General features: G+C 42.2%; 1 protein-coding gene across 1 annotated transcript in view; it reads right to left on the bottom strand.

The window, feature by feature from the left end:
• Window positions 1–15,843, bottom strand: part of LOC124616248 — a gene marked incomplete at its 5' end in the record, with an annotated part of 100,416 nt that overhangs the window by 76,962 nt on the left and 7,611 nt on the right. Inside the window, one exon of the mRNA XM_047144551.1 lies at window positions 1,544–1,725. Coding sequence (XP_047000507.1) covers window positions 1,544–1,725 — 182 coding nt within the window. The remainder of the gene's footprint in view (window positions 1–1,543; window positions 1,726–15,843) is intronic.

Below are 15,843 nucleotides of genomic sequence, written 5' to 3'. Positions count from 1 at the left end.
ATATGAGTACTGTAATATGATGAGAGTGGGCTCATAAACTTTGTATTTAATTCACCACTTATGTTAAATTGATATTTGTAACTAAAAGAAAACTGAAAATATGTAATGTTACTATATAATGGAGCATGTTGTTTAAATAAATAACCTTTAATAGTTGAAAAAACACTATTTATTATTAACCAATCACAACGTACAACCACATCAGCTATCGGTGATCCTCTTTTGTGTAGTGATTCATTCAGAAACAGTCTGTTATTGACATACTCTAGCAGCATACAACCCGCTTCTTCATACATTGAAGAGACATATTTTTAATCCTTGTTTTCTACCCATAGTATTACAATATTGTGTGCAGATAAGTAAGAAATACATGTTTATAATTTCACATTTCAGGGAAGAGGGCAGGAGTGGAGAGGGACTGGTGGGGGACTGGGCTTAAGCTGAGAAGCTCCACTCCTCCACCAACGGAAGCAAATTACAGGAAAAATAGGGTCAGGCTGAGAGTCATAGAAATCTTAAGAAATGTAATCCATCTAAGAAACAAGTGGCTAGCAAAAAATGTTTTACTGGTTCTTGACTACTGCTTGTCAGTTTGAAAGCCTTAGCACGTTGGATTAATAGAGAAGACAGAATATCAGATAGAGAGAAGCAAGTCTCATCACTGGATCATTTAGTTAACACATGAGCATTACAGAGATCCTCAATAAATTCCAGTGGCACACACAAGAGAGGCACTGGGCATCACAATGAGATTTACTGTTGAAACTGCAAGAGCTTACAGTCCAGGAAGAGTCAGGCAATGTATCACTTCCTCCAACTTAGGTCTTTAAATGACAACTTCAGGAAAATTTGAGTAATAAGAGTTCAGATGAAGCATTACTGATAGTCCTTCATCCCACATGCTACTTCCAAATGGAACAGGGAAAGTCTGAAAGATACCTAGTGGTACCAGCATTCCCTCCAACACACACGTGGCTTGTGGAGTACACACGGCGTGGTCATAAAGTTTTAAGTATCGCCCCAAAAATTGAAGTTATATGCTTAATTTTATGCTTGTTTACAGGTATGTATTTCCAGTCCTGATAACCTTGAAATCCTCACATCACAATATCATGGCATGCCTCTAGAGGAGCCAAAACAGAATGGCACAGACTATTAATAAAGTCAAGTATTGTATGGTTTTTTGTTATTGGCAGTGGGGGAAATGTTGCAGCTGTGTGAGACCAATTTGGATGACTTCTTTAGCTGCCCAGACATGCCTGACACAGCTGCAATGTTTTCACCACTGCCAATAACGAATTATCATAAAAAACTCGATTCTATCAATAGTATGTGGCATTTTGTTCTTGCGCCTCTAGTGGCGTGCCACAATACTGCGACATGAGAATTCTGAGGGGTACCAGGACTGCAAATATAAACCTGTAAACAAACAAAAAATCAACTATGCAACATTATTCTTCCAAGGTGATAATTAAAACTTGATGACCACCAATCACATATCTAGCTGGAGGACTGGGTGAAAGTTGTAGATTGAGGGGCCCACCTGGCACAGGTGGAAACGGTGATGGAGGATCCCTTGAGCAGGTAGTAGGCCCAGTACTCCTTGAAGTCGTCGTCAAGTTCCAGATGCCGCACCATGGACAGGCGCACTGGTTGCGCTCGGATCTGGGGCAGCTCTGGCATCAGGAAAGCGTTGAAAGTCCTGTTGACGCGCACCAACTGCCTCTGTGGGCCGAGAAAATTAGTCAGATCAGTTACCTCCCAGCAGGACACATCCTTCATAAATTGGATCTATTGAGGACAGCACACGTGTATAAGAATGAACAGAAGGCGCATGCTCAACTTGAGTAAGGGTTTCTTTTCTTTTCTTTTTTGATCCCACAATCCTGAAGTTGGCATATGAGTAGCAACATGCTGAATGACATCCACTGGGAAGACCACTGGAAAGCTGGAACTTTTCATAAGGAAGGCAGAAAAAGAAGACGGAAATAATATACGACATATCGAAAGAGATCTGTGAACAGGACGCTCAGTGGAAAGGTATCATAATATCATTCTGCTTACTGACACATAATGCTGGAAACTATTTGAAGGACAAAAAACAAATGTGTGGATCATTAGACATACTTGAGTGCTAGATGTAATTATGAAAAGGATATATTACTGTACAGAACATACAACACATGTAAACTACACTCCTGGAAATGGAAAAAAGAACACATTGACACCGGTGTGTCAGACACACCATACTTGTTCCGGACACTGCGAGAGGGCTGTACAAGCAATGATCACACGCACGGCACAGCGGACACACCAGGAACCGCGGTGTTGGCCGTCGAATGGCGCTAGCTGCGCAGCATTTGTGCACCGCCGCCGTCAGTGTCAGCCAGTTTGCCGTGGCATACGGAGCTCCATCGCAGTCTTTAACACTGGTAGCATGCCGCGACAGCGTGGACGTGAACCGTATGTGTAGTTGACGGACTTTGAGCGAGGGCGTATAGTGGGCATGCGGGAGGCCGGGTGGACGTACCGCCGAATTGCTCAACACGTGGGGCGTGAGGTCTCCACAGTACATCGATGTTGTCGCCAGTGGTCGGCGGAAGGTGCACGTGCCCGTCGACCTGGGACCGGACCGCAGCGACGCACGGATGCACGCCAAGACCGTAGGATCCTACGCAGTGCCTTAGGGGACCGCACCGCCACTTCCCAGCAAATTAGGGACACTGTTGCTCCTGGGGTATCAGCGAGGACCATTCGCAACCGTCTCCATGAAGATGGGCTACGGTCCCGCACACCGTTAGGCCGTCTTCCACTCACGCCCCAACATCGTGCAGCCCGCCTCCAGTGGTGTCGCGACAGGCGTGAATGGAGGGACGAATGGAGATGTGTCGTCTTCAGCGATGAGAGTCGCTTCTGCGTTGGTGCCAATGATGGTCGTATGCATGTTTGGCGCCGTGCAGGTGAGCGCCACAATCAGGACTGCATACGACCGAGGCACACAGGGCCAACACCCAGCATCATGGTGTGGGGAGCGATCTCCTACACCGGCCGTACACCACTGGTGATCGTCGAGGGGACACTGAATAGTGCACGGTACATCCAAACCGTCATCGAACCCATCGTTCTACCATTCCTAGACCGGCAAGGGAACTTGCTGTTCCAACAGGACAATGCACGTCCGCATGTATCCCGTGCCACCCAACGTGCTCTAGAAGGTGTAAGTCAACTACCCTGGCCAGCAAGATCTCCGGATCTGTCCCCCATTGAGCATGTTTGGGACTGGATGAAGCGTCGTCTCATGCGGTCTGCACGTCCAGCACGAACGCTGGTCCAACTGAGGCGCCAGGTGGAAATGGCATGGCAAGCCGTTCCACAGGACTACATCCAGCATCTCTACGATCGTCTCCATGGGAGAATAGCAGCCTGCATTGCTGCGAAAGGTGGATATACACTGTACTAGTGCCGACATTGTGCATGCTCTGTTGCCTGTGTCTATGTGCCTGTGGTTCTGTCAGTGTGATCATGTGATGTATCTGACCCCAGGAATGTGTCAATAAAGTTTCCCCTTCCTGGGACAATGAATTCACGGTGTTCTTATTTCAATTTCCAGGAGTGTATATAGCCTTCATTGACTTAGAAAAAGTGTTTAACAAGGTTGAGAGGTGAGAACTTTGTAAGATGCTGTGAGAGACTGGTATAAAGTATGAGGACAGAAAAGTAATGCAGAGACTGTATAGAGAAAAACTGGCTGTGTAAGCTGTGGAGAACATCAAGAAGAAGCCACTATTAAGTGGGATGTATGACAGCACTGTTCACTGTCGCCTGTCTTGTTCAATGGATACATTCAGAGGGAAATAGTTGATGCTAGAGAGAAATTAGGAGCTCTAGGTGTGCAGTCCTAAAGCATAGACTGCTTACCAAGCAGTACAGTGCCATGAAACGGCATCAAGAAGGTAATGACCCACATGCCAATAGAAAGAGTGGGCAACACCACACCTCCAGGAAGACAGAGCTCAGTGCCCGCTGTCAACACTAATTTAAGAAGCCAACCACCAGTGGTCAACCCAGTTTGGTCACAGACTTTGAGAGCATCAATACAGAGTATTAGAAAGACTTTACTTAGCCTGTATTCTGTGATTAGTAATAGAGACTAAAGTACTTGCAAGTAGAAGGCACAGGTAGCCACTTCACTACTTTCTAGAAGTAAAGTGTCCTTCTAATTAGTAAGTGTTTTGTACATATGATTTTGGATTCCTGCTACTGGTCATCATAACTTCCCTCCTCCTATGTTTGTGTTGGTGCTGACGTCCTGAGTAGCCGAAACAGCAATAGGAGGAATTAAAATTAATGGTAAGAAAATAGACTGCTGAGAGTTTCTGATGATATTACACGGTTAACTGAATATGCTGAACATTTAGAAGTGAATATGAAAATTAATGAAGGTAAAACAAAAAGCTTAGTGGTGAGCAGAAACACTGTTGCCCAATGCTCATTTAACAATGAGGAACTAGAGAATGTCAAAACCTAGGATGTAAAATTACATCAGACAGAAGGTCAAGGAAGGATACTGCAAACCGAACCCACCAGGCAAAAGCTGCTTTTAAGAAGAAAAGAAATCTTTCTTCTTCCTAATAGAGTCATTTAACAAAATAAACAAAAGTATATTAAACAAAATAAATAATTACCTATTCTTCTGGGATGAAAAACTTTGGTCATTTTGTTTATACTTCCCAACCTTCACAGACAGCCGCTGTGGGAATGTGACTGGCTCCTTATCAAATTTACCTGGAGGATTAACGAGGAGGATTGGTGTGCCGGCCAGTCTGGATGGGGTTTTTAGGCACGTTCCCAAATCCCACTAGATGAACAGTGTGCTGGTATCCACATTGTGTGCTAGGTTCTTTCAGCTGCTGAAGAAAATTGTAGGACACAGACCTAAGACCAGCACTGGTTAACATGCCCTTATGGTGTATGTATCTCCTTATTCCTCCTTACGCTTATCCCTTGCATGTACATAATTTGCTTGGAAAAGGCTTTAGTTGTGCATTCTGTATTTCATCGCTAAAAAACTGAACATGTCAGATTTTTGGCAACCCTAGTGTACAGGCCTAATTTCTAGATATATTACTGTGTCAGTTGAGCTGTACTTTACTCAGTAATATTCATGTGGTGGTCTGTATTAGAGAAGTATGCATTTATTTATAAATATATGGAATAAATTAATAGTTGTTTGATTCACAGTCATTTAGTGCAGGTGCCCGCTTCCTGTTTGACCAGGATGTACTTGTAAGTGTGTATTTAGGCATGCCTTTTAGTGCAACAGTCTGCAGAGTTGGGCAGACTACCCACACCTTGCTGGTGCATGTTGCATGGAACTGAGGGCAAATCTATACCTGTGCAGGAAAGTGCATATGATGTTACGTGAATGCTGGTGATAGAAGCCAAAGTGTTCACTCACGTGTGTGCCTTCAAGCAGTGAAGATGTCTGCAGCTGTGCACTTCAATGCAATGCTGACTAATCAATTTTGAAAATAAAGAAGGTATAATAAGACAACTTGGTGCAAAGAACACTTGAGTGTTGCAATTTAACAATATGAGTTGAAGCCATGTCTTTTTGACAACATGAGTAAAGACTATCATAACAGGAATCAATGTGACACAACATTAAATGAAATATGCTGTATGATAAAAGCTGTTAAAAAGAGGGTACTCAGCAGACAACAGTAAAGGAAATTAAAAATAAAAACTCTGCATTCACAGTACTGTACCACTGGGAAAGACACGTCATTGAGACCTCAAGGGGAAGCTGTGCTGGCAGTGAGCATATTTAAGCACCAAAAGGATAGTTTTTTGATAGACTTTGATTCACCAGTGGCTTAGAGCAGCAGATACCATCTCGGAAAAAGTGTACCGAGCGAGGTGGCACAGTGGTTAGCACTGCACGCATATCCGAGAGTCTGTATCCAACATCCAGATTTAGGTTTTCCTTAATTTTACTAAATCACAAAAGGCAAATGACAGGGTGGTTCCTTTGAAAGGGCACAGCCGATTTCCTTCCCCATCGCTGGAAGAATCCGAGTATGTGCTCCATTACTAATGACCTTGATGTCGACAATACATTTAAACCTAATCTTCCTTCTTCCCTTCTTCAAAAGAAGTAATTGGTTTTTCTCATCACAGTGTCCTGCTTCGTTAATTTTTGTTGTACATGGTCCAGTAGAAACCTCTAGTTATCCTCACCAGTTCTCAGTTAATTTCGAAATGAGTATTTGTGTTCTAAAAGAAGTTGTTTTCGAAGAAATGTCAGACTTCCCCTCTTCTCTCTCCTGCTCATCCATTATTTCACCCATAATGACCGTTTTCTTATTTTGTCTTGTTCACTGCTACAGAAAAAGCAAGAACTGCTGATTTCCTTTTAGAATTCAACGCCATGATATTCTGCACTCTGTCTTTGCAGTACTGATGAGCGCTTTGTGGTTCATCTAACCATACGAGACTTTTTTTTTTCATTCTCTTTAGCGTGCGCTCTATTAGCCACTTTAAGGGGTAGTCCACCTTGAAAATTTCAAAACATCGATTTTTTCGGCTTAATATGTTCTCTGGGACATATACTCTATTGTACACTCAAGCTCATAAATTAGGGATAATGCCGATACAAGGTGAAACAACGCTCTGTTGGGGGGTTTGCGGGTTTAAATCACCTTGGGATATGACCGTGCGGTGCATTTGACCTGTAGTGGTCTCACAGTGGCGCTGGCAGCAGTCCACATACGCAGAGGTGTGTTGGTACATGTCAGAGTACAGTGCAGTGAGTAAGTGTGCAGACGTTTCCAGACGTGCTAATGGTGACTGTGTGGCTCAAAGAACACATATTGATGAGGTTATGAGGGGTAGAATACTACGGCGACTGGAGGCTGGTCAAACACAGCAGGTCATAGCACGGGCCCTCCGTGTGCCACAAAGTGTGATCTCAAGGTTATGGCAACGTTTCCAGCAGACAGGTAACGTGTCCAGGCGCTACAGTATGGGGCGTCCACAGTGTACAACACCACAAGACGACCAATATCTCACCATCAGTGCCCGCAGACGGCCATGGAGTACTGCAGGTAGCCTTCCTTGGGACCTTATTGCAGCCATTGGAACAGTTATCTCCAGACACACAGTCTAAAGACGACTGAACAGACATGATGCATTCCACTGACCCCTGGTCACAGGAGAGCCTGTAAAGCCTGGTGACAAGAACACAGTACATGGTCATTGGAACAGTGGTCCCAGGTTATGTTCACGGACGAGTCCTGGTACAGTCTGAACAGTGATTCTCGCCGGATATTCATCTGGCATGAACCAGGAACATACCAACCCCTTAATGTCCTTGAAAGGGACCTGTATGGAGGTCGTGGTTTGATGGTGTGGGACAGGATTATGATTGGTGCACGTACACCCCTGCTTGTCTTTGACAGAGGAACTGTAACAGGTCAGTTGTATCGGGACATAATTTTGCACCAGTATGTCTACCTTTTCAGAGGTGCAGTGGGTCCCACCTTCCTCCTGATGGATGATAATGCACGGCCCCACCGAGCTGCCATTGTGGAGGAGTACCTTGAAACAGAAGATATCAGGTGAATGGAGTGGCCTGCCTGTTCTCCAGCCCTAAACCCCATCGAGCACGTCTGGGATGCTCTCGGTCGACGTATCGCTGCATGTCTTCAAACCCCTAGGACACTTCAGGAGTTCCGAGTGGCACTGGTGCAAGAATGGGAGGCTATACCCCAGCAGCTGCTCGACCACCTGATCCACAGTATGCCAAACCGTTGTGTGGCCTGTGTACATGTGCATGGTGATCATATCCCATACTGATGTCGGGGTACATGCTCAGGAAACAGTGACGTTTTGTAGCACATGTGTTTTGGGACGGTTTTCTTAACTTATCACCAATACCGTGGACTTACAGATCTGTGTCATGTGTGTTCCCTAAGTGCCTATGCTATTAGCGCCAGTTTTGTGTAGTGCCACGTTGTGTGGCACCACATTTTGCAATTATCCATAATTTATGAGCATGAGTGTAGTATTCCGTCTCAAGTTCACCCAAAACTCCATTATCGAGTCACAAGGCGATTTGAGAAAAAGTGGCACCTAAAACCATTCATAGCAGGAAAAAAGTAGTCGACATGTAATGTCAACGACGCCCAAACAGGCATCATGAAAATTATGATAGTGCTCAAACTTGAAATGGGACCAGTCTGTTCCAGGTTCAGCACTGAAGTGGACAAAAGTGTATCGAGCAGGCAGAGTAGCAGATGACAGAAGCTGACAAAGAGCCTTGCAGGACCATCATGTCCACGAAGAACATGTAGGAGGGCCTACTTTTGGATCTGGGAGGATTGCTGTATAGTTCAGTGATCGCTGAGTAGAGGTATGTTTAACATAACTATTCAAATGGTTCAAATGGCTCTGAGCACTATGGGACTTAACATCTGAGGTCATCAGTCCCCTAGAACTTAGAACTACTTGAACCTAACTAACCTAAGGACATCACACACATCCATGCCCGAGGCAGGATTCGAACCTGCGACCGTAGCGGTCGCGCGGTTCCAGACTGAAGCGCCTGGAACCGCTCGGCCACACTGGCCGGCTAACATAACTACAAAGAATGTTACCCAAAACCTTAAACGCGTTTTTCTCGAAACTGTATTTTTCAAAATGCCGGGAAAGATAACTTGAGAACGGTACAAACGATTTCGATCGGAAATTGATGCTGGCATTCTAAATTGAATCCTCTAACAGTGTACAGGCCGTTTTGCGATATCTTCAAAAGTCTATTTGCATTGCACACTTTTGTCTCGATTTTGTGGGCGAAGAAAACGACATTTGTTTCAACACGTCATAGTTTGTTAGAACGTAATATTTTTCAATTATCCTATGTATGACGACAGAAATTATACTGAAAATGACTTATACATAATTATTTTCTTACAGGTCCAACAGGAGTACTTCAGGAATTCCCCCCATGACCAGTGTTTCAGCTAGAAGAGGTCCTTCCACCTGATGCAGCGGTTACAGGGAGCGTCCGAAGTGGACACGAAAATGATTTATTGAAGACAAAAGTGTAAGGAATAAACTTGTGTCATCAGATTTAGCATTATGGTAGCTGTGGGTAAAACTTCGATGGGGTAAAAAACACACACGTAGGTTTTGAATTGACTGCCTTCGATTCAGGGCTTGACTACCAGGTGGCAGGTTTGTCTTTTTTGTAACTTTCTGTTCTTTGAAAGTTCGTCCCAGTGGGCCGCTTCAGAGGTGAGAAAATGATGTGAGTCTGTTTTTTACTGCTTACATATAACTTTTCTGATGTTTTACTCGAATATTGTATAGCCTAAGTTTTGAAAAGAAGAATCAATGAATTACTCGTTGACGTTATTAAATTTAAGCTTCACTTACGCGTGGAAATAATTGTTCCAGTTGGTCCTCAAAAGCAACAACGGCACATTTGCCAGAAAATGGCGAAATGAGACAAATCTCGCTGGTAAAATCCCTGCAGCTCCAACAATGTGACGATAGCTCTTCAAAGGTAACCCCACATGATGACATTCAACACACACTGGAAAAACATTTTGGCAAGGAATTGAAATCTGTGCTTCTAACGTCGACACCCAATAAAAAATGGAGGAAGAATGCCTGGGAAAAGAAAATTTTGCTACTGAGAAGGAAAGACGTGCCAAAGAAAGAAAAGAACGTGCTATAGAAACAAAATGATGTGGTAAGCAAGATTTACGTGAAATGTATTCATAGTTGCAAATATGGACAACCATCAGCTAGCTCTATAATGGAATGGCAACAATGAAAATTTGTGCCACACCGAGGCTCGAACCCAGATTTCCCGCTTATCGCAAATGGTCGCTTTGCCATTGGCTGTCCGAACACGCCTCATGGCCAGACCCAAACTTCCATACATTTGTGGCAGTTCCTCCTGGTTTTATTTCTTCGTTTGTTGTCCTTGGTGTCGACGTACTGGCTGAAAGATGGGGTGTGTGGATTCCGACACTGACTACTTTAAATGATGTAGCCGACATATGCACAGTTACGTTTTACAGTACTTTAATTTCACTTTCACAACTCGCTAATAATACACAGTTATATTGCCAGTGCACTATTATGTAACCTTCGATAAGTCTCATTAATAGTTAGCCGGCGAAACTCCACATACTGGCATACGGTAATAGTTTCTTCTTTGAACATCTACGAGCAGTAAAACCTAACCACAAAGTCCACAGTTCTTGAAGAATAATCAGGTATGTGTGGAGCAGACACTGACACTGCTTTTACAGATGACCTAATTGATTAACACACTATTCCACAGTTAAATTGAAGCATTGTTGTTGTTCTAACCAGCACAGGTTACTCGTTTGAAACTCGGCCGTGGACTGACTGTCTCGTGACCAAAATTCGGGCCTTTATACATCATAACAATAATAGGTGCAGAAACTACACATTGTTTAAAGTTAAAATTACAGAAATTACAATTAAAACTTAACTCACTCAATTAACTGAGTACATCGAAAAATTGAGACTCTTTAACAGTTACTTCTACTACAAAAGTTAGGCCGAATTATTTGTTTAAATCATGAAATTAACAAATATAGTTACCCAAACAATCCTTTTGACAAAACTGTTAATTACTTTGGAATTAATGAAGGGCTGGTTTTACTAACATGTTTTTGAATAGAGCTGAATAGATACTTTAAGATTATTACTTAGTCTTACAAATGTTTACAATTATTACAGAATTTATACTTGTTTGTATGTTAACAATAGAATCAAAGTTACAAAACAATCACGGATTTCACCCTATAACAAACGATACTAACTAGGAATAATCAACATAAATTAGAAAATCAATTACATAAATAAAACTAAGCACAAAATTAGATCTGGTGTTATTTACTTTAAAACTGAGGGCCAACCTTTCTCTTACATGAAAATACAGATTATATTCACATATGTTAATTAGTTAAAAGTAACAAAACGAATTTAAGGAGGCAGATAGCAGAACATGTTGTCAACCATGTATCTACAGCCTACATTAGCGCATTCATATTGCCATACAGAGAGACATCTTTAATTGAAAGTCGCTTGCCTGGTGTCAGCAGATAAATATGATATTGCAGTGCCTTTGTTGTTCAGAAGCACAGAGCAATGTTCCTTTGGACAAGCATACATACAGTTGCAAATATGGACAATCATCATCTGTACAATGGGTCTGACAGTGAGTCATACTCAGATAGCCTAATGGCATGCCAGCACGGTAGCTCAGGATGTTCGGTCAGAGGGTTAGTCGCCCCTGAACAAAATGAGATTATCAAAAAAATATGGTAAGGTGACTACTCACAATAAGCAGGACCCAGATTTGAGTCCCGGTCCGGTACAAATTCCCATTGTAATCTTTCCATTATACAGCTGAAAGCTGTCCATATTCACAAATACGAATACATGTCATGTATTTCATAGCAGCTGTTGTCACCGCTGTGTCTGTTTCTTCGGACATGCATGCTTGTCGGAAGAAACAATGAATCGTGCTTCTGTAGGCACTGCAATATTGTATTTTGTTACATCAACCCCAAAAAAAGAAAGAAAACAGATCCAACAGCCAGTTGACTATTCTCAACTCAGATTCAGACTCCTTATATGATGACCATAGCTCAGATATAGATATGGACTTATTATTTGGTGAAGATGTACCCGAAGAAGAAGAACAGGAGCCTGGGACTTCAAGAAAGAATGAGAGGACCTAACAAAGTACACTATTTACTAGGTATCTAGATAGACTAGCCTTAATAATTAAACTCTTTCAGGTTACCCTACTAATTCTCTTTTCATGGAGAAGGAAGTATTATTTTTGTACAAGTATTTGAAGCATTATGTTCAAATTTACAGAACATTTCAGTTCAATATTGTGTGGGTAACTTAGCTACAATGCAAGAATGTTACAAAGGGTTATTTCAAGTATTGTTATTGTGCAGTTATCTAAGTGGGTCAAACACCCGCACTGCACAGTTTTTTGTATTAGCTGAACTGTAAATTTCTCTGTAACTAATAATTAGACAAAGATGGAATCTGGAAAGTTTTTAAGAATTGGTTTATTCGACTATTGTCTGCGCTGGAAGAAGGGTCAATTATCGTGATGGATAACGCCAACTATCACTCTATTCAGATAGAAAAGCTGCCACGTTCAAATTGGCGCAAGGCACATATTATGGGGTGGTTAAGAGAAAGAATGTAAGGAAGAAATCGTAGGTGCGAAAAAGACTTACGAATTAGATCAACTGGCAAACGAAATGGCACACCAAGTGGTATGTCTACCACCATATCACTGCCAGTATAATCCCATTGAATTGACATGGGCAAAAGTAAAGCGAGAAGTAGCAAAAAGAAACACTACTTTCAGACTTGCTGATGTCCAAAAGCTAACACACGAAACTCATGACAATGTTACTCAGCAGGACTGGTAGAGGTGTGTAAAACATTCAGAAGCATTGCAAGAAACTGATTTCTTGAACGAGGGTTTAAGAGACGCCATGGTGGAATCTGTGATGACACAAGTGGCTGAAACAAGCGACAGTGAATCTGAAGGCACGGAGCCAGAAGATCCTTCAGTTTGGGTAAGTGCCGTCTATGAAAGAAGCTAACTTGATTTAAATGTTGGTCTATTCATTTCAGTTATAGAGGACATACTGCGAATGTTTTTCCCTTACATTAGACATCTGATAAATTGAAACTTCCTGGCAGATTAAAACTGTGTGCCCGACCGAGACTCGAACTCGGGACCTTTGCCTTTCGCGGGCAAGTGCTCTACCAACTGAGCTACCGAAGCACGACTCACGCCCGGTACTCACAGCTTTACTTCTGCCAGTACCTCGTCTCCTACCTTCCAAACTTAACAGAAGCTCTCCTGCGAAGCTTGCAGAACTAGCACTCCTGAAAGAGCACTTGCCCGCGAAAGGCAAAGGTCCCGAGTTCGAGTCTCGGTCGGGCACACAGTTTTAATCTGCCAGGAAGTTTCATATCAGCGCACACTCCGCTGCAGAGTGAAAATCTCATTCTGGAAACATCCCCCAGGCTGTGGCTAAGCCATGTCTCCGCAATATCCTTTCTTTCAGGAGTGCTAGTTCTGCAAGTTCGCAGGAGAGCTTCTGTTAAGTTTGGAAGGTAGGAGACGAGGCACTGGCAGAAGTAAAGCTGTGAGTACCGGGCGTGAGTCGTGCTTCGGTAGCTCAGTTGGCAGAGCACTTGCCCGCGAAAGGCAAAGGTCCCGAGTTCGAGTCTCGGTCGGGCACACAGTTTTAATCTGCCAGGAAGTTTCATATCAGCGCACACTCCGCTGCAAAGTGAAAATCTCATTCTGTCTGATAAATTTGTCACAAGTGGTGGCGATTAGTTTACTCGACAGTAACTGTCAGTTAAAATAAGACTGTCAATTCTGCATTAATTAACAACAGTTTTTCCTAAAAACCTGTATCAAATGCCTTTACATTCGGATATGATCTTACTGCATTTGCTTTACTTGTACATTCGAAATTTAACTCCTTTTTCCATAGAAGGATTTATTGGCTGTTTCGTAGTAAGGGTAATGCAGTTCATAAAATGACAAAACGTTGTGGTGCTTCTGTATGGACTATACAAATAAACAGTGCAGTAACATCAGAACAGTCCCAGCACCTAATCTGATTCTCTGAGAAGAGCATAGAAATCTATGATATTTGACAACTTTTACAAAAAGCTAGAACGTAGAATTGTATTACTTTAGTATGACAGAGGATGGTATCAGATGGCTAGAGAAATACAGAATAATGTCCGTGATAAATCTGATTATTCTGGCCAGTCACTTCAATGGAATGTCTTCTCCTCCCACTTGGATTTTTAATCAGAAACTGTAATGATGGGCGAAATTAGTAACACAAGACAGGGACTTTGCAGTAGTAAGAACGAGGTTTTTGTGTACCAAGCATGTATTGCGTGCTGAGAATAAAAAGGCTTACAGCAAATTTAGATAAAACTTGGGTTTCACAAAACTTTTCGAACAAATATTTTGCTCGACTTCAGTGAAAATATTGGCTTCAAAATAACTACAATTACTTTTGCGTAGCGTATATTGACGTTTTGAATGATGGATGCAATGACGAAGACTATGTTTATTTTTTAACATTAGCTGCCAGTAAAATATTTTCCGGAAGTAGAAAATATTCTCGGTCAAATTAAAGCGAGCCGTCCGAACAAAGCTCTTGGCGACGGCCTACAACGGCTGGTGCGCTGCTGCGCACGCAATATCGCGAAAATATGCTGTGACCGAAATCTTCAACAGACGTCGGGTCAACTGCTTTCCTCCCTCTGCCACATTGCTCTTCAAAAGAAGCTGTGTTTAGCATTTTGTATTCATTTCCTCCACGGACCAAAGCCTTTTGGCTCTTTCAAGCAGCTGATGCCAGAATGAATTATCACTCTGCAGCGGAGCGTGCTCTGATTTGGAACCTGCTGGCTGACCAAAACGTGTGTCGGACCCGATATCCATCCTGTGATCCTTTCCCCCGCCGGGAAAGTGCTCTACCGACTGAGCTACCTTTACGACTCACAACTCGCCCTCACAGCCTTACTTCTAGCAGTGCCTCCTATCCAACGTGACACGATGTCATGACATGACGTCTGAAATGTTACCAAAAATAATTTTGTGATTTTCTTGACAACTTCCTCGCGGGAAGTTTCTTCGCAGTCCTACAAAACGAAAATTCATCAGCGATTACACTTTTCGCTACGCAGTCGGCTCAGCTTCACACCTCTTATAATATTTTATTTTTTTATCTCAGAATACTTTTATGTTTCCGATATAAAAGATGCAGCATACGCATCTGTAAACTTTGAGGATGTTCATATTTTTTTTCAGTCCAATTACCAAAGGTTGAAGAAAAAATTTATTTTCCTCCAAAATTTCTTGTTACGTTAATTTTCATTTTTTTCCCCAAGCAGTTAGTGAGAATTTTCTTTTGGAAAGTACTCCATCGTATTCTAGACTAAAAATAGAGTTGTCCAATATCTTTTTAAATTTTTATGAACATTTGAAATTATCACTATAAAAAAAACTGGCAATGCTGTAAGACGGCGAGATGACCTTGAAGCCCTATTTTCCTGCCGGCCACAATAGCGCGAAACAAACCGTAACTGAGCACTGCCCGCCGTGCAACGCATTCACTCGAGTTAGTAACAATCTCAACCCAAGATAGCGCGTTCCATAAACAGAGCTGAGCCTAAAATTGTTCAAACCAAGCTGGTAGGGAAGGCTAAATTAACGCTCGTCGTCATTTGCCACCTTCGCATCTACTCTGGTTGTAACTTCTTTTAAAATACGGTAACCTAATCGAGTTTATAGGAAAATTCTAACAGCGTTTATTTCTTTCATTAGGGTCTATGCAGTTTGCTTGAAACCGGCGATCAAACTGAAAAGATGCTTTTTATTTTCTGACAAGCATAATCTGATATCAAAGTAAGCATATATATATTGATTCACGAAGATATGCAAATATTTTAATGTGTTATTCTACATGTCAAAACTAAAAAAAAAGTTCATATAAACACAAGTCCACCAATGTTTAGTTACGGAGTTACGACTAATAAAAGATTTTGCCTGAAATTTAGCAACTTCGCTAATATGAAGCCATCGCAAAACTGTACGAGGTTGAAGTAAAGAAAGATATCCATTTATTTTTGTTGTTATTAATCTGATGAGTCTAATGAAACATGTCCCAGTCGTGTATCTGCAGTAGTTTTCCAGAATCTCCAGAGAAGCAAAGACGTAAT

The sequence above is a fragment of the Schistocerca americana genome, chromosome 5, assembly GCF_021461395.2.
Source record: "Schistocerca americana isolate TAMUIC-IGC-003095 chromosome 5, iqSchAmer2.1, whole genome shotgun sequence".
In the NCBI taxonomy this organism is placed as follows: Eukaryota; Metazoa; Arthropoda; class Insecta; order Orthoptera; family Acrididae; genus Schistocerca; species Schistocerca americana.
Note: the sequence above shows the minus strand (reverse complement) of the source record. Positions and strands in the feature narration are given on the sequence as shown.